Source organism: Malaya genurostris, chromosome 1 (genome assembly GCF_030247185.1).
Source record: "Malaya genurostris strain Urasoe2022 chromosome 1, Malgen_1.1, whole genome shotgun sequence".
NCBI classification, from domain to species: domain Eukaryota; kingdom Metazoa; phylum Arthropoda; class Insecta; order Diptera; family Culicidae; genus Malaya; species Malaya genurostris.
Genome location: NC_080570.1, coordinates 73,816,288 through 73,839,639, shown reverse-complemented (window position 1 = coordinate 73,839,639; position 23,352 = coordinate 73,816,288). Strand labels below are relative to the sequence as shown.

General features: G+C 37.0%; 1 protein-coding gene across 9 annotated transcripts in view; it reads right to left on the bottom strand.

Moving 5' to 3' along the window:
- LOC131440477 (protein tolkin-like) overlaps positions 1–23,352 on the bottom strand; it is a 79,772-nt gene that overhangs the window by 5,807 nt on the left and 50,613 nt on the right. For all 9 annotated transcript variants that reach the window (XM_058611782.1, XM_058611784.1, XM_058611787.1 and 6 more), the window contains exons 4-9: positions 18,496–18,720; positions 17,979–18,388; positions 17,760–17,905; positions 1,657–1,858; positions 1,311–1,572; positions 273–478 (exon numbers count right to left, since the gene is read on the bottom strand). In XM_058611782.1, coding sequence (XP_058467765.1) covers positions 273–478; positions 1,311–1,572; positions 1,657–1,858; positions 17,760–17,905; positions 17,979–18,388; positions 18,496–18,720 — 1,451 coding nt within the window. The remainder of the gene's footprint in view (positions 1–272; positions 479–1,310; positions 1,573–1,656; positions 1,859–17,759; positions 17,906–17,978; positions 18,389–18,495; positions 18,721–23,352) is intronic.

Here is a 23,352-nt window from a genome sequence, read left to right as displayed (position 1 = left end):
ATGTTCAACAACAAAAGCTTTTATTGAGTATTTATCTGAGCTAGGATTTTATTGATTCTATACAGATTGTGTTTTTTTGAAAAAACATCAAAATGATTCATGATGAATAAAAGATATAAGTTCGTTGTTTTCAGGTTGTGATTCTAAGCAACTCTGAAAATTGATACAAACTCATTGAATTTTGGGAAAAATAAGGTGATTTTTTCCTACAAACTCTGTTTAAAAAAAAACAGGTGATAAATATTCCGGTATGGTCAGTTCAATGTACTTACTCTCACACGATTTCTTATCGCTATGTAACTCATATCCAATGTAACAAGCACACTCATAGCCTCCAAGAGTGTTGATACATTCGTGTTCGCAACCATGGTCCATTCGTTCGCATTCGTCTACTTCTTTCATGAAGGTAGCGGAGAAACCAGCTTTTTGAACCGATCCATCTGACACAAACTTAACGAACATTTTGTTGGTAGTCGATCTGTGGAAATTACGTGTAGTCAGCTCAAAACTTTATTTAAAATGGTTCGCATGATTGACCAAGTAATCAAAGAAACTATTTCAACTCCCGTTCATATGTCACGAAAAACCGCAATTTGTCGATTTCGACCTAACTATCCTATTATAGACACATGAGGTTACATACCTTTAGGCGCGAGAAAGCCCATATCTTTCGATCAATCTAGAGGATACAAAAATGATATAATTTCGTTGAAACAAAAAGCATCCAATAGCATATCGTTATGCGTGTGAAAAATTATCTTGTTGATTTTACGGCTTATTCCTCAAATCGATGATTTTAATCCATTTACTGTAGCTATGACTTCACAATTTTCGCAAAATCCACCGCAAATGGTTTCTCAGAAAAGCAGTCATACAATCTACAACTTTCGCCATACGACGATAAAATCACAGATATATAAGAACATGTACATTCTTTTTAATTCATTCAAATCAATTCATCGTTGCATTTCCTAGATTAATCGAAGCAGTGAGATTCTTTTCTCCAGTTGGAAAGCATATAACCCCTCAAAAACCTAATACATTAATTTAATATTAGCGTAAGTCTGGCAAATGAAAAATGAATATAACACACACGACTTTCATGGTGTCACTTTTTATACTTCACATCAAAGTTCAAATTGGCTTAATATTTTTTCTACCGAATCGCCGATTAATCATTTCTTCGAGCTTTATTTATTTGATTTTCATATTTTGCTATGAAAGATATAAAACTTTCATGAGAAAAAAAAAACGATTTCCGGCTTTTTAGTTTACATGGTTTATGAATGATTTCATATTGTACTTAATACCTCATGTCAGGTGGTATTTTATAACCGCAAAATACTCCAATGACTCGTGACTCCGCTGAATCGCCATCTCGCACCTCAACATAGTCATATACACAGTTATCATGATTTTCCACCTCGAATGATTGAAATTTCAGAGCCACTTGGTAATCTTTCGGGACAGTAATTTTCCAAATACATTCCTTGTTCGGTAAGTAATCCATTGGATAGTTTGGTGATTCGAGACGCCCACCACTTTCTAAATTCACATTGCCACCGCAAACCGCTGCACTCAGTGATAAAATAAGAAAAAATAGACACATTCACATCGTTTTAGTTGCAGAACATGAATAGAAAAAAAACTGCTTACCCTCATAGCTTGCAGCAAATCCTCGCATATTGGACTGCCGGAACGTTGTAGTATACGTGAGGAGCATTCGACTACCTGTCGATTTGATCAAATCGTTAACTTTACCGGATCCACAAAACTTACCAAGAATTGGCGATTTATGCCAGTATCCATCGCGGATTTCTAAGTAATCTGAGCGGCAATTGTTCGATTTAAAGATATCCTGTTAATAAATGAAACAAAAATCATGAGTAAAAATTATTGAAACTAACTTTCGATGAAACTGTTATTGGGATTAGTATTATTACACATATAGTCTGTTAAGTAAGTGCGTGTCCAGCATAATTTTGTTTTATAATAGGCGCATTCAGTTTAATAGTGGGTCTAATCACCAACAACATCAATTATTGCTTGGCATTTCCAGGACTTGGCATAATCAGGTCCTGCTCAAGGGTCATTTTTGGAGTAGGATAATTTTGTTGTGAATCATCTGCAATCTATACCTAATAGATCGTACCGCATCGGTCATAAATCATGCAAATAATCCTTTATGGTTTGGATTCTCAACGTCTACCTTCCACGGGTTAGAAATTCCGTTTGCCAAAGTCACACATTTCCCTTTCCACATTCATAAAATCAAGAAAAATATAAACAAAACGTTTTCCAAATTCACGAATTTTAATGCTTCCAATCTATGTGACCGCCTTCTTCGTCTATGCCTTTATCCGGCCCTGCACCGAACGACCGAAATCAGCTTTGCACCTAATTCGTATTACTGTTTTTGAATTAGTTGATTTTAACAACAAAATTTCCGAAATAATGTTTTTAGAGAATGTGTTTAGTTAACGAATATCCTGGACACAAAACAGCAAAATTTCAATCCAACACGAAATTCCCATTGGCAACTAATTTTGTGATTAAAACCAGAACATTTGACTCTATCTATATGTCACAATCACTACTGAAAGACAGCACAAAGAGAACAAAAATGAAATTAGTTTTATTAACAAGTTTATTAGCCACAAACTCATGAGAAGTGTCGAAGTGAAACAATCCATTAAAAAGCTAGAAAGAATAGTCTTGTTGAAACTGCTTGCAATTTGTTTTGATGGTTTTCTCATGTATCACGAGGATCAGGGTCATTTCGCCGAAAGCCATTTCGCCGAAAGCCGTTTCGCCGAAAGTCATTTCGCCGAAAGGGTTATTTCGCCGAATGACATTTCGCCAGATGGGTCACTCCGCCGAATGCCATTTCGCCGAAAGCCATTTCGCCGAATCCTGAAATCGTAATTAGAATTGATTTAAATTAAAGACAAACGAAAGATAATAGCGTTAACGCCCGTTCTGTTAACCTACCATTGTACTTCTTGAATAATGATTGATTGTTGTACTCTTGAATAAAGAATTCATGAACCTCAGAAAGTAGTTTCCAAGAAAACTTGTTGACTATTAGCTAGTAAGCATCAAAGCAATTGCATAAGTGTATCTACTAGGCAAATGTAGGTGGTATTTTCCGTTTATTAAGTGAAAATGAAAAAATACTAATGCGGCTACGCCACATCGTTTTGGTTCATGTGCTGTCCGACCTCGCTACCGCTCGTTCGGACCTAACTAAAGCAAAGAAACCTAACTTTGAGTAGACCGGGCAAACGAGGCGGTTACAGGTTTGTATGCAAGAGGCCGCCGCTTCCGACGGCGGGTCGGCGGCCGACTCAGCTGGCGTCCATCTTGGCTTCGGTTATGTGGCTACGCCACATCAGTTATACAGGAGACATAACATGCAGAAGATATGACCCTTACGGCGAAATGACCCTTTCGGCGAGATGACCCTTTCGGCGAAATGACCCTTTCGGCGAACGACTTTCGGCGAAATGACCTATTCGGCGAAACGACTTTCGGCGAAATGGCATTCGGCGAAACGACTTTCGGCGAAATGGCTTTCGGCGATATGACCCGCTCCCGTGTCACGATATATCCATATTTAAATTTCTGAACCGATGTGTAAAAATGCCGTAAACTCTTAGTGGAAAGATGTGCGTAATAATATTTTTACGTGGAACAGTGCAGTGAGTTTCGAATGTTGTACACTAATTGTATATGTCAAACGAAGTTGTATCTTCCAACAGATATGGCAACTGGTTGTAGTTTTTTCAGCTGAAGGCTATATCGAAACAAAAAGAAAGGTAGGTTGATAATCGTTTAAAATATAGTTGAAGAAAATACGATCCTGAAACCGACGCTACGTTCATACCATACAATCAAACCATACTGGTGTTAAAAGTTAATTTCTTCAAACCAAATATAAATATAACTCTAGTCTAGTATTCTCTATAAAACAAATAGTTTGGCCTCTTTTTGAATAAGAAAAAGAAATTGTGGTTTATTATAGTTTGATTATATTCCATCGAAATCGTTTCCTTATGTTGGTGCAACCGCATGAAGAAAAATGTGAATGTGTGAACACTGCTTAAACACAGCATTTGACAGTGAACTAGAACCAAAGAACCAAAATTTTCGGCTTCAAGCCAATTGTATGCAGATGACATGATGCCACCGGGGTGGTTATTTCATGGTATGTTTCACTCGGGCTACGCCGTCTAAATACTACTTCACGGAAAGACCGAAATCAGCATTTTAGCGAAAAAATTAGTTGGTTTTCTGTCTTTAGTTAGTTATTTTTTGAGACAACTAAAATAATCTTACTTTTGCTAATTTAGATTTTCTAGTTCTAATTCCCTTAATAATAATAAAATATTTGTTTAAATGGCTATATTTTTTTTTAGTTGAATTCACCAATTAAACGTGCTGTCATTTCATAGCTAAGGTACACTTCATTTCCATTCAACTAATTTTTTAGTTGAATTAGAGAAATAAAACGTTGTTTTCAACCAACATAAATGGTTGAATTGGCTTCTGCTATTTGCAGCCATATGGCGCTCTGTCACCGAAAAAACGTTAACACCGTAATGACTACTAGCCACAAGATGGCACACTACTACCGAACAAAATTTCAGTCGCGGTAGTCTTTTCTATATTGGCAGGTATAAACACGATATTGTAATGGAGAAAAAGACATAAGCGAAACATAAACTTCTTTTTGAAAATGTTTCTTCTAAATCGCTGTTTTCTTCATTCGACTTCGCGAAATCGACTCTCTCAGTAAAAACTTTGAGTACTCGGAAACCAAAAACCGAATACAAGTTGTACATCGGACGGCGTAGCCCGGAAGGTTAGAAGATACAAAAAACATCATTTGACATATACAATTCGAGTGCAACATTCGAAACTCACTTCACTGTTCCTAGTAAAACATTATTGCGCACAATCGCTTCAAATCCGCACAAATTCTGAATAAATACACTTTCCACTAATAGTTTACGTCATTTTTACATATCGGTTTAGAAATACATATATGGATATATCGTGACACATGCGAAAACATCTAAACAATTTGCAAGTAGTTTCAACAAGACTGTCTTTTTTAGCTTTTTAAATGATTGTTTTGCTTTGACACGTCTCATAAGTTTTTGGTTAATAAAACCAATTTCATTTTTGTTTTCTTTGTGCGATCCCTCAGCAATGATGGTGAAAGATTAATAGAAACAAATTTTCTGATTTTAATAACACGTTTAGACTAACTTTATAGTTATTTTGGAAATTTTGTTGTTAAAATCAACTAATTCAAAAACAAGAATACGAGTTAGGCGCAGAGCTAATTTCGGTCGTTCCGTATTGTATTTGCATTTTGCTTTCCGAGTGCTCAAACTTTGCAGTGAGAAAGTAGATTTCACTGAGTCGAATGAAGAAAACAGTTAAAATGAAGAAAAAAAATATGAAAAAGAAGTTTATTTGTCGTTTATGTCTTTTTCCATAAAAACAACACGGAAAGTCGCTATCGTATTTACACCTACCAATATAGAAAAGACAACCGCGACGGCAAAATTCTTTTCGGTTTTAGTGTGCCATCCAATGGCTAGTAGTCATTACAGTGTTAACAGTTTTTTCGGTGACAGTGCTCCATAAAGCTGCAGATTGCAGAAGCCATTCAACCATTTATATTGGTTGGGAACAACATTTTATTTCTCTAATTCAACTAAAAAGCTAGTTGAAGGGAAATGGAGTATTTCTTAGCTAAGAAATGACAGCACGTGTAATTGGTGAATTCAACTAAAAAAATAGCCATTTGAACAAATACTTAATCATTATTAAGAGAATGAGAATTAAAAAATCTAAATTAGCAAAAGTAAGATTGTTTAGTTGTCTCAAAAAACAACTAATTAAAATCAGAAAATCAACTAATTCAAAATACTGATTTCGGGCTTTCCGTGTGGGTATACTTCCTACTAAATTTTTGGCGTATTCCAATTGGGTTGAATCTATCGGAAGAGCTGAGTCAAAGGGAGCTTTTGTTTAATGTAGGCCCGGACGTTTACGATAGTAGTTTTCATCAGGCGGATGCGAAGGTCGATCAAGTGTCACAATGCATTTTTCCGTTTCCATTCAGTACAGAGCCGATTCAGACAAGAGTGTTTTTCAACGGTACTCCACCTTTTTACATTTTTTGCGCACGGATATACTGAGTGAAGTGATCGGGTAGTGGACACAACACCACAAACACCCTCCGAAATAAAAGTCGGTTTAAACAGTGAAAACTGCGCGAGTGGAAGCTATAGAAGTGGTTTCAGTGTTTTTAAAGGGTTGTCGCACCCTATAATGATGCAATGAGTGCATTTTAGTGGCTGGAATATTTTAAAGTGCCGATCAGCCAAATTGATGGCTGCTGATCTTTTTTTCGCCATGGTCGCTTCGATCATCGCGTCTTCGCAAGCCAGTGTTTGTGTTTTTATTATATTGCCGGTCAAACATCGGTATATAGGATTCCATTAGCCCTTTGGCTAGTATACAGGTTTGATATGAACTCATACCATTCAGGTAAGTTTATTCTTCCTATGTGTGTCACTGAGGAAAAATAAATGTTTTTGCACTCTATCTTCACATTACATTCGGTGCCTTTGGGCACTCAGGTATGTGACAGATGCAAAATACACACCAATCGGTTGCCTTTCAATCGCAACTGGTGGTGTAAAACTATTTGTACTGGTCAATACCGGTAAGATAGTAAAGTTTCAAACTTTTTTGTTTGGGCACTCGCTATATGTGTAAATAGCATTCTGGCTCATCTCCACACGATCTGTCGCTGTGTGATCGTTGGATTTAAATTATATCCCTTTACTACTTGGCGCCATGCAGGGAATCTGCGCGGTAAGCCAGCGCTAGCTGTTCTATATAGATACAGGAGTGTTAAATTGTACACCGCGGTGTGGACGGTTTGGGAACTGCTCGCGAACAGTGCTGCTCAAATTGATGTCCTGGTCGCTTCCTTTTTCCCTTGGCTGTGGAGACAGTGCACTGGATGCAAATCAGATGTCATTTTTGCACTTTGACCTCTGTGGTATTTATTGTTCTGTTGGTTTATAACAGCTTTTGGGGGGGCTGCTCTGGGGTTTTCAGTTGGGCTGCGGGTTTGCCGAGCATGTCTCGAACGTTTGCACCACTGTGTGTACAATTTATTACTCCGATTTAACACTTCAAGTGTATCTTCGGTCGGTGTGTGTAGATTTGGACAGTTTGTCACACTCGTCCATACGAAGCATTTATATTTACTTGTGAATATAATTGCGTACAAATTCTCTGCCATAGAATTTGGGATTACCTAATTAGGATTAAAGTATTAGTGAGTATCCAACTCTGTTCTTTTGGAACGCACTTTCGGCTTTCTTTTACTTTGGATCGCACTAGCGAAAGGTTGAGTATTTCCTCGCGCGCTTTCACGCTTTAAATTCGTATCGCTTTTTTCTCTTTTATTTTTCGGAAAATGGATACAAAATACATCCAATCATCTGACTGCTCTCATTCCGAACCGTCTGATGGCCAGAAACCTGGGAGTTCCGTCACAAAGTGTCGGAGCGACCAGAATATGGAAGTCAGAGGGAATGGATTCGAGAGTAGTCAGACTGCGATGGATGTTCAACCCGGTCCTTCGCCTTCCACCGTTGAAACAGAAGGCGAAGACAAAGGTAAAAACTTTGAGCGAAATCTAAAAAAGAAGATTCGCAAAAGACAAGCTCTCGGAAAGGCGGCTTCTGCTTCTAGAGGCCACTTGTCCGAACAAACTGAGCGCTTTCAGGTCCGGATGTTGAACGGTATGTTCACTGAGGACCTGAAAGCCCATTTATTAAGAGACTTGAACAAATGTCTCTTCACAACGCCGTCTACGGAGTTTATACCAAGCTTCAAAGGCTGTGGACTTAGGTACGGCATCGTCTGGTTCTCTCCGGAGAATGAGATGAGCAGTGCCTGGCTCAAGCAGAAGCTTGGTTTGATAAACCAGCAGGCTGGCGATAGTAAGTTCATTATTGAACCCTACAGTCTACATCAAAATCGGGTTTGCCTTCCTATTCCTTGGGATACTGAGGAAGGGTTGGCTGTATCCGATGTTCTGATGAGATTAGATCTGCAAAATCCGGGGATTTTGTTGAATCGGTGGATGTTACTCAAGGCGGGTCCGGTTACTGTGGGAAAACGCATGTTTTTCTGCAGTATCGACGATGACTCAATGAGCCTTCTAGAGAAAACAAAATTCCGTCTGAACTATGGTTTTCAGAAAATCTATGTACGTATCGTTCATCAGAAAAACGTACATAGTAACAAACCTGAATAGGCTTTAAGAGCAGACTGTTCGGGACCTCGCAAAGGTTCAGAATTTACTTCTGCTTTCACTAAATGTGATCCCCAGCAGATTGTTCAGCATCCCTCAGGGGTGCAGAATTTACTTCTGCTTTCTATGTTTTTTGTGTCGTCAATTTCCCCCATTCTCCTAGTCCAAACCTTACCATTTCCCTTCGATCCCTCCCTCTAACACATCGGGAAAATGATGAAAACAAATAATATGGATGGCAAGGCACAAATCTCCAAATATCAAGGGGAACGTGCCATTCGAGCCAATTTGTTCTGATTCCTGATTCCTGATTCCTGAATAACGACATGTGATGACACGAGACCATTTTGCTTCAATTTCGCTTGACCTTGACGTAACCACAAGCCGGGATTGCGCGAAAACTAAGCCATGATTCGTTTTTCGTCCTTTTTGGTCACTTTTTCTACCAAGCCTAGATTTAGAAGGTCATCGACTCTTTAAATCGTTGTACCCACATGTTGACAAACGATACCGACTGTTTAATGTATTTTTCCGTCACTAGTGTATTTTCGATTCTCAGGCTGCGTGTAAAGGAATATGGCGTCGAAGCGTTTTGCGTAAATGGCACTAATGGCGATTTTAGTGTTTGCCCGACGATTGACTTTGACTGATTTTTTTTCAAAGCGGCGAAGGCTGAGGTTCCCACTATCGATGAAAAAAATTCGATGTCACTTAACGATCGCAAGCTATGATAGATACGCCCATACTTAATACACTGTAATATATAGTTTAATATTACATTGTTACAAATCTTTATTACATTGTTACAAATTACATTGTTACAGATCTTTATTCGTTGATAAAAAAATATAATAAAGTTCATAATAGATGTTTGAGGAGAAAATTTTTTCAGAGAGAGCACTTGAATCCGAAATTTAATGCGTTCCGCGGATTCACCAGGAAGAGAAATTCACTTTCGCAAGTGATCAAACCAATTTCAGAAGCTCTTTTCTTACTCCTAGGAAGGTATCTCCAGAAACATGCGTTTTTAATGCATCAACCGCTCCTTCAGGCATCGTTGACCACGCAATTTTCTTGTGATGTGTGAAAAAAAGAACTCACTGGAGGCTAAATCAGGGCTATACGGCGAGCTCGTATTGTCATGAAAGAGAATGATCCTTATTTAGTGGTTGGTTTTTCCTTATTTTTTCGAAACCTTCAGACAAACAAATGCCAGAGTTGATGGTTCTACATTGCTTTGAGTTGATGATGGATATATATATATATATATATATATATATATATATATATATATATATATATATATATATATATATATATATATATATATATATATATATATATATATATATATATATATATATATATATATATATATATATATATATATATATATATATATATATATATATATATATATATATGGGAACGATAGCTAGGAAGATCAGACTGAGTACAAAAACACATATGTTAAGAGAAAGAGACTTCAACGAGGAATACTACACTTGCATCAAACGAGAAGTTAAATTACACTATTTTTGCACTGTGCTTCTAATAGAATGAATAACATAGTTGAATTCATGTTCTAAATGAAGAAATACATGTTTCACATGCACCGAAGTAAACGAAATATCATGTCTTTTGAGTCAATATTTTGATCAGCGAAGGAAAAGTTTATTCTAACGAAATGTTTCGATAGATTATGTAACCTGCATAACAGATTCCAATATATGTTTTCTTTTGAAACCATCGATACTTACAATCATTAATTACTCCTTTCATGGATTTGCTTATTTATATTACTAATTATAAAAAGGGATTCCCACATTGAACTGAACTACCCTAAGCCTACATTCAAAAACAAATGTAATCGTTTCACTTCGAAATAGTTACCATCAATCTCTTCTGCATGTGCCTCGTCGGTTGTTTTCAGTCAAATGAAGTCCGGGTAGAAACTGTCACTCGGAAGACGCTCGTGAAATGTGCAGGTCGACGAGAAACGCACTTAGATGGTGCTAACGGTTGCTGTCGGAATGGCATAGGATTGGACATCAGGGAGGGGTATTTGGAAACAGTTTTAATTTGATTTTGAATGTAGGCTTAGGGTAGTTCAGTTCAATGTGGGAATCCCTTTTTATAATTAGTAATATAAATAAGCAAATCCATGAAAGGAGTAATTAATGATTGTAAGTATCGATGGTTTCAAAAGAAAACATATATTGGAATCTGTTATGCAGGTTACAATTTTCCCTGGGCTCAAACAAAAAAAAGAAATCTCTTTCTTTTTTTTTCATTGTAAATAATTCTAGCCACGTGCTTTCTATTTCATCTGTGAATCGTATGTCTCCTAACCAAAGTAGTTCAACAGGGAACCTTACATGTCGGATCGTCCTACGGCTTGTGATTGCTCTCCACCCTATTGCCACCGATTTAAAGTCTTCTATCCGTGATAGTTACTATGCTAGAACCGAAGATTAGATTTTCTATTACAGTTTCGTGCTGTGTTATTTTATCGCAAGAAGTACAGTATATTCTCGGATTAGAAAAATTTAATTAATAAATATAGAAGCAAACTATTAGTCTCATTCACTCTCTCATTCATTGGTACCGTCGATCCTACACAACAATCACACAATCATTCATTCAACCTTAAGCTATTATGTCAATATAATTCTAGGGCGCCCTAAATATATTTGCTTTAGCCATGAGTTCCTGTAACCAAAATTGTCTAGAACTCATTTATGATTACTGAATTTTCTAATATTATATATTGTTTCCGCCTTCAATAGAGAGGTATCGGAACGTTGTTTCCAACTTTTGCCCTATGGACTAGTACAAAAAAAAACTCGTCAGATTTAATATTATTAGTGATACTGTCTGACATCAAATTCAGACCAAAACCAAATCCAAGTCGGAGGTGGTTAGCAAATCAAACCGGAATTTTGAAAGTCGAATAAGTAGGAGCGAATTCCTGCTTTTTTCCATCAATTTAAAAATGTTCGGCGTGGAGACTACGACAGGAAGATTGAAGATATCAAGATTGGTTTCATAATAGACCTAGGCTTCATCCAGGTTTCAGATGCACCGCAGGCCAAATCCCAATATTTTTACCGGTCAAATCCTCTAATTCATAGGATGATGAACCGATTTTAGCTATGATTTTACATGGAAGATATTGTTTGCCATATTTAGCATTGTAGTGCTCTCCGGCATTGGAAGTTTTCATGTTTTTTCGATAAACAAGTTGGCCAACTACGAATGCTTTAGCGAATTGGCGGTGCCTCAAATTGTAGCGATTTCACCTATTTTCGAATGACTTCGCTAGATTTTGTTGAACCCTGCCGTGTATTTTGGAGAACATTTGTTTACGTCGATCTTGTTTTTCCTCTTGCGAAAGGAGTTTGTCATGTCGTAAGAGTTGGTGGTCTGTGCCTACTTCTGAAAGTTCCTGACCATGTATTATGTAATATGGCGTAAAACCGGTTGTGGAATGTATGCTGGTATTGATCGTGAGCTCAATTTCGGGTATTTTGGCATCCCAGGTGCGTTGATCATCTCGCACGTAAGACCGAATAGCCGTGTTTATGGTACGGTTTACCCGTTCGACTGGGTTTGCCTGGGAGTGGTATCTTGAATTTAGCCAATGTTTGATACCAAAGTGATTGATTAAGGTTTTGAATTCTTTTGAAGTGAAGGTGCTACCGTTATCCGAAATAATTATTTCGGGTACTGAATTTCGGTAGAACCATTGGTTCCGCAGTATTGAACACATAACAGAACTATCAAGTTTCTTCACAGGTTGGATTAGTACCCACTTTGAGAAATAGTCCGCCACTACCAGCAGGTGTTGATTTCCTTTCCTGCTGCGAGGGAGTGGTCCAATAAAGTCGACGGAGATAATTTGCCACGGGGTGTTAGCGCAGCGCATTTTTCCCATTTCCGGGGTAGTTGAAATATATGGGGCTTTTATTTCTTTGCAGGTCTGACAATCTTTAATATATGAACGGATATGGACCGCCATCCTAGGCCAGTAGTATCTTTTCTGGATGCGGGACAAAGTTCGGTTGCACCCTGAATGAAAACTCTTCTCGTGAGTTTGGGTAATTATGTTTTGAATTTCGTCAGCGCGTGGAATTATCTTCCATTCATACCGACTGTCATGGAGGTCATTTTTAGAATGTACGAATTTATACAAGCGTTCCCCTTCCACCTTAAAATCAATGAAATCATCCGGCCGTTGTTTCACCTTCTGTATCATTGATGTATACCAAGATTCACTGTATTTTAAATTTGAAGTTACCATAACGCTTCGTGACAGAGCATCTGGGACAACATTTTCTTTTCCCTTTCTGTGAATCACTGTCATATTGAATTGCTGGAGGTCTAAACTCCAACGGCTGCATCGAGAACCCACTTTCCACTTAGTGTTCAGGATGTGTGTTAGAGCGGATGAATCCGTCACTAACGTGAAATGGTAACCTTCCACATACCCACGAAATGCGTCTATGGCTAACAAGGCAGCAAGTGCTTCCTTTTCAGCAGCGTGGTAGTTTCGCTGAGGCGTAGTGAGCTTATGCGAATAATATGAAATAACTTTTTCTCCATCATCCTGAAACTGTGTTAGAACCCCTGCTACAGCTACGTCACTGGCATCGGTTTGGATAATAAATTCTTTATTAAAATCGGGGCACCCTAATATTGGTGTTGATATAAGGCGTTCTTTAAGGGTGCAAAACGCCTTCTCGGCTTCGTCGGCCCATGGAATAATTTTTGATTTAGATTTTAGTAATTCCGTAAGAGGGGCACTTATTCTACTAAAATCTGGAATGAAGCGTCTGTAGTAGTTTGCCATTCCTAGGAATCTTCTTAGCTTGGTGATTGTGGTCGGCCTTTCGTACTCCACTATAGGCCTTATCTTGTCTGGGTTAGTGCGTAAACCTTTAGTATAAAGAAGATATCCAAGGAATGGAACCTCGCTGACTACGAACTTCGATTTTTCTATGTTAATGCATAGGTTGGCTTCCTTCAAGCGACGAGCTATCTCCCGAAGAAGACGTACGTGATGCTCGAATGTCTCCGTAACTATGACTATGTCGTCAAGGTATACGAAGACATACGGTTCCAATACACCGTGACCCAGCACCTTGTCCATCAGCCTTGCCAATGTCGCAGGACTGTTGACCAAGCCAAAGGGCATCCGTGTGTATTGGAACAACCCCTTGCCTTGAACACTGAACGCCGTGTATTTTCTTGAAGCACGATCTAACGGAACCTGCAGAAAGGCCTCTGATAAGTCGATTGTCGATAGATAATTTGCCTTCGGCAATTGGCTTAAAATGCGATGGGGGTGTGGCAAGGGATAAGCATCACGCACGGTGCGCTCATTAATTTTTCGCGCGTCCAGACATAAACGAACTTTATTCGGTTTTATTACAGGTACACAATTCAGAGACCAGTCAGAATTGCTACGTTCAATGATCCCTGCATCTAACAGGCGTTGTAATTCCTCTGCAACCATACTTTGGGTTTTAGGGGACATTACGTATGGGAATTGACGTATGGGTGGTTTATTCTTCCATTCGTCTTGTATTTCTATTTTATGTTCCGCGAGAGGGGTGGCGGATAATAGCCCTTTGTCTGCGGATTGAAAAAGTTTTTTAATGTTTGTGATTTGGCGTTCTTCTTCAGCCGAAAGAATAGCGGATGGAGCCTGGTGGTCGTCGATTTGATCGGAAATTGTGTTAAGAAAACAACATTCATGTATCTTAGGTTGAATATGAAATTTTTCCCAAAAGTCCATCCCACACACACAATTAATTTTTAAATTTGGCACTAATAGAGTTGGAACAATTTTGAGTTCATTATTGAATACGAATGGTAAGTATATTTGCCCAGAGATACTCAGTTTTTCACCATTGGCAGCGCGCAACACAATTGGTTTTTTCAAGGGAAACAATTTCTTTGATTTCAGTTTATTGAACACGGAAGCGTTTATCAGAGTTAGGTTACTACCACTATCCAATAAGGCCGAAATTTCCATACCATATACTTGAACTGAAATATATGGCCTGTTGTCACCAGCAATAGGATATGATATGGAATAGATGGTCGGTTCTTGACTATAAATAGTTTCTGGAGCTAATTCGAAAAAAGTTTGGTTACATTCGAAAGGATCGCACGCGGTTAGTTGTGAGTATTCAGCGAGCGGCGGTTTTCGCTCGCTGGTTGTGAGTTTTTTATGCAAAAGGGGCAATTGTTGGTGGGGTACCCTCTAAACCCACACCTTTCACAAAGAACTCCTCTCGGCAATCGGCAGTTGTTTATTCTGTGGCCGTATTTTCCACAATTATAGCAATGATTATTTGGTAAAGGACGATGGGTATCTATTAGTTCTTCTAAGGTTGAAGCTGGGGGATTGTGTTTAGGCATAATTGTTGGGGGACCTTGATTTTTTTGATTGGGTTTGTTAAGAAGGTTGGGTTTTGAATTTTGATGCATGCTTGGAATATTGTCCTTTAAGTCGTCCGACGAGTTAGACCGTTTTTTTGTGCTTTTTTTGCTTTTCTGGTCTTCTAAATTATTTACAACTTGTACTGATTTTTCCGCACCAAACACTTTGTTGTATGCAGAGAAATTGAGTGCATCAATTTTCTGTCCTGCTGAGACTAAAGTGAGTAAATCAGTTATTGGAATGAAATTAAGTTGTTTTTTATAATCAATTCTCATGTTTTGTACGAGTACTTGTACTTTTTCGTACTCGGGCAGCTGTAGGCTCATAGTACGAAAAAGTCTTTCCATTTCAAAGTAGAACTCGTGAAATGATTCATTTTTTTGCTGACGTCTCTGATAGATCTTCATTTTAATTAGTGCATCAAGATCTGGATGCATGAATGTTCGTTTGAGTTCTAGAACCAAGTGTTGCCAATTTAGCAAACGCCCTGTGGTTCGCATCGTCATATACCACTTAAGAGCGGCCCCCGTAAAGAGGTGAACGGCCGACTCGAACAGTTCAATCTCCGAAATATGTTCAGCTAACGAAAGAGCCTGAATAATTTCAAGAAACTCGTTCAATTTTAGCCCTTGATCTTCCCCGTCATATTTGGTAATCGACCATTTAGAAACTGGCAGCGTTCTTCGCGACTGATTGCCCTGTAGATTCTGGTGGAGCGGAGTTTGAACTGAGTGGAGTATTGGGTTCGGTTGCTGTTGAGACAGTCCTGACGACGGATACCACGAGCACTGATCTTCGGGGCCCACTGTTTTGAATGTTACCGGGTTAAAGGGCGAATTTCCATGAATATTCCACTGTGCAGAATATGGTACTGTATTGAAATTAAGAGTAGGGTTTGTATTACTGATCGTTGCGTTTGGTTGGAGTTGCTTGTTAGTGGTCGTAGCAGCATGGAAATGAACCGTTGATACCGGGTTATTTTGGTGAGATGCAGGATTCTTATTTGGGTTTGAAGATGATGGATATTGTGAAGAGCTATTATGATTTAGATTTGGGTTGTAAACAAATTGTGGTGGTAGTTGGGTATTTGTAATTGTAGGATTATTTGGGTATGGAAGGGTTTGAGTATTCATGTCTTGGAAGCTAACTCTCTCCAAATTTAGTCTTTCCAGCTCGTCAACTCTGGCCTGTAAGGCTCGAATCCACTCTCTATCCTCGACGCTAAGATTTGAACTTGGAACTGATTGGTTATTGGGTGACGCTTGCCTATCATCAGTTTCTGTGAAAAGGTTATTGAGATCATTTTCTTCTACAGATTCTTGGTTCTCCCGTGGATTTGCTAAAGGAGATTTATAATAATTATCGATAAGTATAGAAATGGATTTAGAGAGCAGATTTTCCAATACTTCTACACATTTTGTATCAGTGAAATGGTTTAGAAGCTGATAGATTTTGTGTATTAAGTGTAATAGTCTGGATTTGCACTTCGCTTTGGTTACTTTGTCGCCTTTCTTACTTAGTTCCTGTAGTTCCCTATATTTCTTCTCACAATTTACAGTCTCTTCCGCCAAATCAATGTCTAGTTGAGGATTGATAAATCTTTTATCCTCTTTTTCAATTTTAAAATGTTCCCTTAGGCTCCGACGTCGGCGGGAAAATGAAGGATCATCGCGTATAATTATTGTACGCATTGATAATTCAAACAATAGTTCATCTTCTAATAAATGATCGATACGCATGTCATGATACCACCCTAGAATCATATCTCCTGTTTGTGTAAAACACCTATCATTGTTACTCATTTTTTTAACCTAATATATCTACTATCTAATGTTGAAAGAAAATAGCAAAAAATCACGCTATTGCTTACCACGTAGCCATGCAAAACACAAGCCATATAAAGATCTGAAAATTAATATACTGTTTTGACATGTAATTCACTGATACTGTAAATGATTTTAGTTTAAAATTGGAATTAGAATAGCTAATTACGAATCCTCCTGGAGCTCGGGGAAAAGTGTTCCGATTTGATAAATTGGAAAACTTTTCTATATAATGTTTTATTTTTCAGTTGGGCGCCAATTGTAAGTTATTTCTTACTTAATTTCCAAATTCGTCTCAGGGCGGACTATCTCACAGGAGGAATACAATATTTTCTGAGCGGACCGAAAAACCCAGAAGGGACTGATTCTAATTATATATATAAAATAACGGATGATTCACATGATAGATGGGAGTTTATTCATATTTATGTTGAGTTGGTTAGGGATTTAAATGGTGGGAATGTCAAACCGTAGCTGAACCTCGTGGCAGTCTCGTCATCTTCCTACGACAGATGGCACACGTGGACCGATTGATCTTTACAATCTCACCGGAATATCGACACGTATGATTGTTTCTCCGTCTTTCTGGTACGTCCACAAGAGCGACACACCGGGACCAACGAACATCGAGATGACGTCGGAATATCCTCGTGTGTGATTGTTCGCTCTGAGACTAATTTGGAAATTTAGTAAGAAATAACTTACAATTAGATGAGTCGAAGGTCTTAGATACATATAAATGCGATCCTTTACATCGCTTTTCCAAAAAAAAAAGTTAACTGCAACGGAATAGTAATTTTAATTGAATTTAAAAAAAAACATTTAGGGATTTTTTTTTGATTTGTGTTACACATATGATTGATTTCGTTTTGATTTCTTCACTTTTCGCTTTTGGCTCATTAATGCTTAAGGCCGAAGACGAAACTTCAAGAGATCGAAATGAATTTAAATGTTATTCGGTTTTTCATTTTGTTAGTTTAGCAAACGGTTTAATAATTGTTATTGTGTACACGACCATGATATCACAGCAGTGTATGCCAGTAGTGTTTATAAAAGCATCATAGTGCAATAAAGATTGCTTCTACATTATCCAGTATAAAAAAATCGAATGAATATTTCTGCAAATCGTTACCAGGTCAGTTATGTTGAGCACAATTCTCTCCCCGTGAGTGGCAGTTATCCGCCATTCACACCGCTCCGGATCGCTCGGTGCCACGATGGAATAGTAACTAGGCGAGGTGAAGGAAGCAGAGTTATCCTGAAATGTGCGACCGCATTCTGAAATGGGACAAGTAATTTTGTTAGCAATGATTTGCTCACAAGTGATTGTTGCTCGCTGATAAACACAAACTGGCACATTTGTAAAGCATGTTTGCTTGCGCGATGTCTCCCTCGCTGAGTCGCAATCGTTGTCCGATTTCGGGTCTTTTCCGTCCCGGCATTTCAATTGGGAATATAGTGTCCAGATAGGTTCCTTTGGAGAAAGTATTCCGCGCGTAGTGCATAATCGAATCATAGTCATATGGTAGACCCAGAGAATTTACTTCATCTTCCGTTAACTTGTTAAAATTGTATTCTTGGCCTACCATTATGTTGTTCTTCTCAATTACCACATGATTCTCACGATCCGGTCTAGTGTGCTCATGCCAAAATCCAACTACGTGCCCTAATTCATGCACAACGATACCAAACTTGTCACAGTTTTTACCAATCGAGATGGCCTGTGGTCCATTGCCACGTTTTCCGACGAACGAACAACAGCTGGAATGGTACATCGAAATGGCAGCATCAATCATCGGATGTGGATTCAAACCTTGTCAACAAATATTGTTTCGTCCTGCCGCTATTGGTTCAACCTACAAACTTACCCGCATTGCCGTTCCGTGAAGACAATATAGTTAGGATGCTCGATCGGATTACGCTCGACAAATTTAATGCATGTATTATTCTCCCAGTGACGCATCGCCTGTTTGAAGAGAGCTTTGTGCAAACCGCTAAAATTGCCATCGATCTCATACGGGATGACACCAAAGTCCCATATTCGCTCTTTCTTCGCTGTGGCTGCACGTGTCACTCGATGATGGTGGTCTTTTCTGAAAATAAAAATTAGGTTATTGTTATGGTATTATAATATACAACATGCTAAAATAAATTTGTTTAAAAAGTAATGCATTTTTTTTATTGATTTAAGTTTTGCTTAAATGGCAGAGATGGTTTCATCCATTTTTTCGCGCATTCGACTTCTGGTTTCTGAGATATCAAAATAAGTTCCATTCCGGAGATTTTGAACACTGTTTCAGAATCATGAGTAATTGTAAATTGAGATTTGGTATGACCGAAATTCGTATGAACATTAACTAACTAGGCCTACAAATCGAAATAACTCTAAGCCCAATTTAGTAGATTTGCTCATCATTTCGTATGACTGTTTGAAATATTCTATTTGCCTTAATAATCCAGTGTTACCGGAACCGAAAATTGGATGGGTTTATAACATCTCTCATTTGAATCTAAATTTGTGAAAATCGATCTCAGAGATGGCGGGATTGCGAGAAATTAACTAGAGATCCACTTTAAATTTTTGACCCCTAGTTTTGGTGTTTCCGAAACCGGAATTCTGGGTCCAGTATTGCCGAATTCAGTTTGTGTCGTCATCAACTAACAAGACTGGTTTCATGAAATTCGCCCCGTTTCACATTTCACAAACTTTTGAAATTGAAGTTTACATTAGAATCTTAGTTTTTAGGAATCTAAGATTCAAATGACTTGGGACTGGGCATGCAACATTCCTGTGCACTAAAGAGTCGGCTGCGAAGTCTGTTGAAACAAAAGATCACGTTCCGCATACATACTGCCATTTCCCGATTTTTTTGACAAACTGAGTCTAACGGTCGCGATGATTACTCCGAGTTATTATATTTATTGAAATTAGAAATTCATCACTATAATCTTTGAATCTCTCCTTTTAACGGTTTCCCTATGCCCCCTTCTTGAATCGAACAATTCAATAATTTGGAACAGAGCAAAACATTGAAGTCCAACGTATGATAAAAATCTTATTATCAAGGATCACACAGTAGAAAATTCAAACGCAGATACACACACACACACATATATATATATATATATATATATATATATATATATATATATATATATATATATATATATATATATATATATATATATATATATATATATATATATATATATATATATATATATATATATATATATATATATATATATATATATATATATATATATATATATATATATATATATATATATATATATATATATATATATATATATATATATATATATATATATATATACACTGAGGTCTTTTTTTATGCGGTCTTTTTTTATGCGGTTTTTTTTACGCGACTTTTTTTATGCGAATTTTCAGAGTTATGCGGTTTGCCCTTCTGCGGTCTTTTTTTATGCGAAGTTTCAGAGTTATGCGGTTTTTTTTATGCGAATTTTCAGAGTTATGCGGTTTTTTTTTATGCGAATTTTCAGAGTTATGCGGTTTTTTTTTATGCGGTACGTAAATTCGCATAAAAAAAGACTTCAGTGTATATATATATATATATATATATATATATATATATATATATATATATATATATATATATATATATATATATATATATATATATATATATATATATATATATATATATATATATATCAGTGATTTGTTTGCTACATTTTAGGCACGTTATTGAGTAACGTTGAATAATGCTCGTACGTAAAGTCCACAACCGATTGGTGTTTCCCATAAGTCTATATGAAAATTTCCAACGCTAATGCGTATCTACGGCTTTCTGCTTTATCTGTGGATCTACTTCCTAGAACGTATGTATTTTGTTTTATTTCTTTAGAAAACTACACAACATTGAAATTGAAAACTCTCGAAAGTTGGCAAACTTCATGGAGCAATGACGAACTGGGACGATGGCTGTATTCCATTATCCCTAGGGTATCGACGAAACCTTGGTTCAGGGGGATGAACGTGAGTCGTGACTTCATTCGTGTGATGTCTCGGCTCATGTCAAACCATTACACATTCAACGCGCATCTCCGGCGTATTGGAATCGTGGAGAGCGGTCTCTGCGCTTGTGGTGACGGTTATCAGGACATCGAGCATGTCGTATGGACGTGTACGGAGTATCGTGACGCCAGGTCTTTATTAAAGGACTCCCTAAGGGCCCGAGGTAGACCACCTGAAGTTCCGGTCCGACATGTGTTGGCTAGTCGGGATATCTCTTATATGCTTCTTATATATCAGTACCTCAAACACATTAATATCCAAGTGTAATCTGTTATACCTCGCTCAGAAAGTATAATCTCCACCTACAGGTTCGACACTAACATCCGCCCGATTCTCTCGATCACCGTCCCTGCCCAAGTAACAATTTTTGGTATGCTAGCTTATTTGTGACTAGTTTGCAACCAGAAATTTGAGTTTTTGTTACTAACATCTAACCACTAGCGTGACTCAAAAAGCGCAGTTTCTACTAGTTTCTATGTCGGTTAAAAATAAGTTGTCGTAACGTTGTAATGCCATATTGAAATAACTTATTTTCCATAACTTGAATATAACTTATTTTCAAGTAAACTAGTTAAAACTTTGTTGCCATCGACATTATAAACATTTAATGAATCCATCATATTTTTCTATCAACAATAAAAAGACAGTATAGTATATATAGTACTTGAAATTAAAAATTTAATACAAGGTACAAATTTCACAACGATTATAAAACTGTCGAGCGGAATTCAATTTTACTAAACTGTTTTTTATGCGCCGTCAATCAAAATCTGTTTATAAAGATATAAAAAATAAACAACAAAATAACCCTATGTTCAGAATGCTCAAAATTGTTCCAAGTAGAGTGATTTCTCATCATTTTAAATTCATATATCATGAGAATTATAATATTATCACAAGCGATGTTAAATCCCTATATTATTTTCTTCGTGTTTATGACAGTGCATAGAACAAAAATGACTATTCTGCCTTTCAAAAAAAAAAGTAGTTTTGAAAAAAGTAATATCCTGGTTTTATTTACGTTTCATACACTTCTTGAGACCCCATATTGTGTTCGCCATATTCAAGCCAATAAAAGTTTTTTGGTTACATTTTCGTTATCATAACGTTGGGAAAACCTACCGATAACTATCTGAATCAATGCAGAAATTGTATGTTATAATCTTATAATATCTAAGTTATTGCTACATCAATTAACCGTAACGATTTACATATACGCCTACGTATTTGTAATGGTTTCGCAACCTTTTTTCAACTAGTAGCTAAAACTATAGCTGTGATTAAAGATATGTTAGAATCAAGTAACGATAATTTACAAATGATAGCTAGTTTAATGTTTATGTTATAAAGAAACACTGCCGTCACCTTGTTTTAACCAACATAACATAAAAAACATGTTCGTGCTCTTGTTGCAACATAGTTGGGCTAAGTGGTATCAGAACTAGTTACGGGTTGCTAATATTGGAGTCAAATAAACTTATTTTCAACTAGTAGCTAGAAGCATAGTTGTTATTAAAGATATGTTTGGATTAAGTAACGATAGCTTATAAATTATAATTAATTCAATATGACAAAAATATGTGGTGATTTGGAACCTAAATAACTATTTTGTAACTAGTTGTGTTATGAAGAAACATTGATGTCACCTTGTTTCAACCAGTATAACATAAAAAACATATTCGTGCTTTTGTTGCAACATAGTTTGGACTTAGTCGCATGATAACTAGTTGCGGATTGCTACTCGGGTGTCCACCATCTTCATTGGAACTAACAAGATCTTTTTTTGTCACTAACTTTTCGTTCTCCCTTCCCCCGTCTCTTCACCATCTCGATGGCAACTAATTAGATCTCTGCCCAAGTAACAATTTTTGTTACGCTAGCTTGTTTGTGACTAGTTTGCAACCAGATATTTGAGTGATTGTTACTAACTTCTAACCACTTGCATGACTCAAAAAGCGCAGTTTCTACTAGTTGTTAAGTCGGCCAAAAATATGTTGTCGTTACGTTGTAGTGCCATACTGAAATAACTTATCTTTTCATAACTTGAAAATAACTTGTTTCCAAGTAAACTAGTTGAAACTTAGTCACCATCGACATTGAATGAATCCGGAATACTTTTCTATCATCAATAAAAAAGCAGAAGAGTACTTTATATCACAAACTTGATACAAGGTACAAATTTCACAACGATCCAAAAACTGTCGAGCGGAATTCAATTTTACTTAACTGTTTTTTATGCGCCTTCAATCAAAATCTGTTTATAAAGATATAAAAATAAACAACAAAATAACTCTATGTTCAGAATGCTCAAAATTATTCCAAGTAGAGTGATTTCTTATCATTTTAAATTCATATATCATGAGAACTATAATATTATCACAATCGATGTTCAATCCCTATATTATTTTCTTCGTGTTTATGACAGTGAATAGAACAAAAATGACTATTCTACCTTTCACTATTTTCGGCAAAAAGTAGTTTTGAAAAAAGTAATATCCTGGTTTTATTTACGTTTCATACACTTCATGAGACTCCATATTGTGTTCGCCATATTCAAGCCACCAAAGGTTGTTTTGTTTGCATTTTAGTTATCATAACGTTGGGAAAACCTATCGATAACTATCTGAATCAATGAAGAAATTAAATGTTATAATCTTATAATATC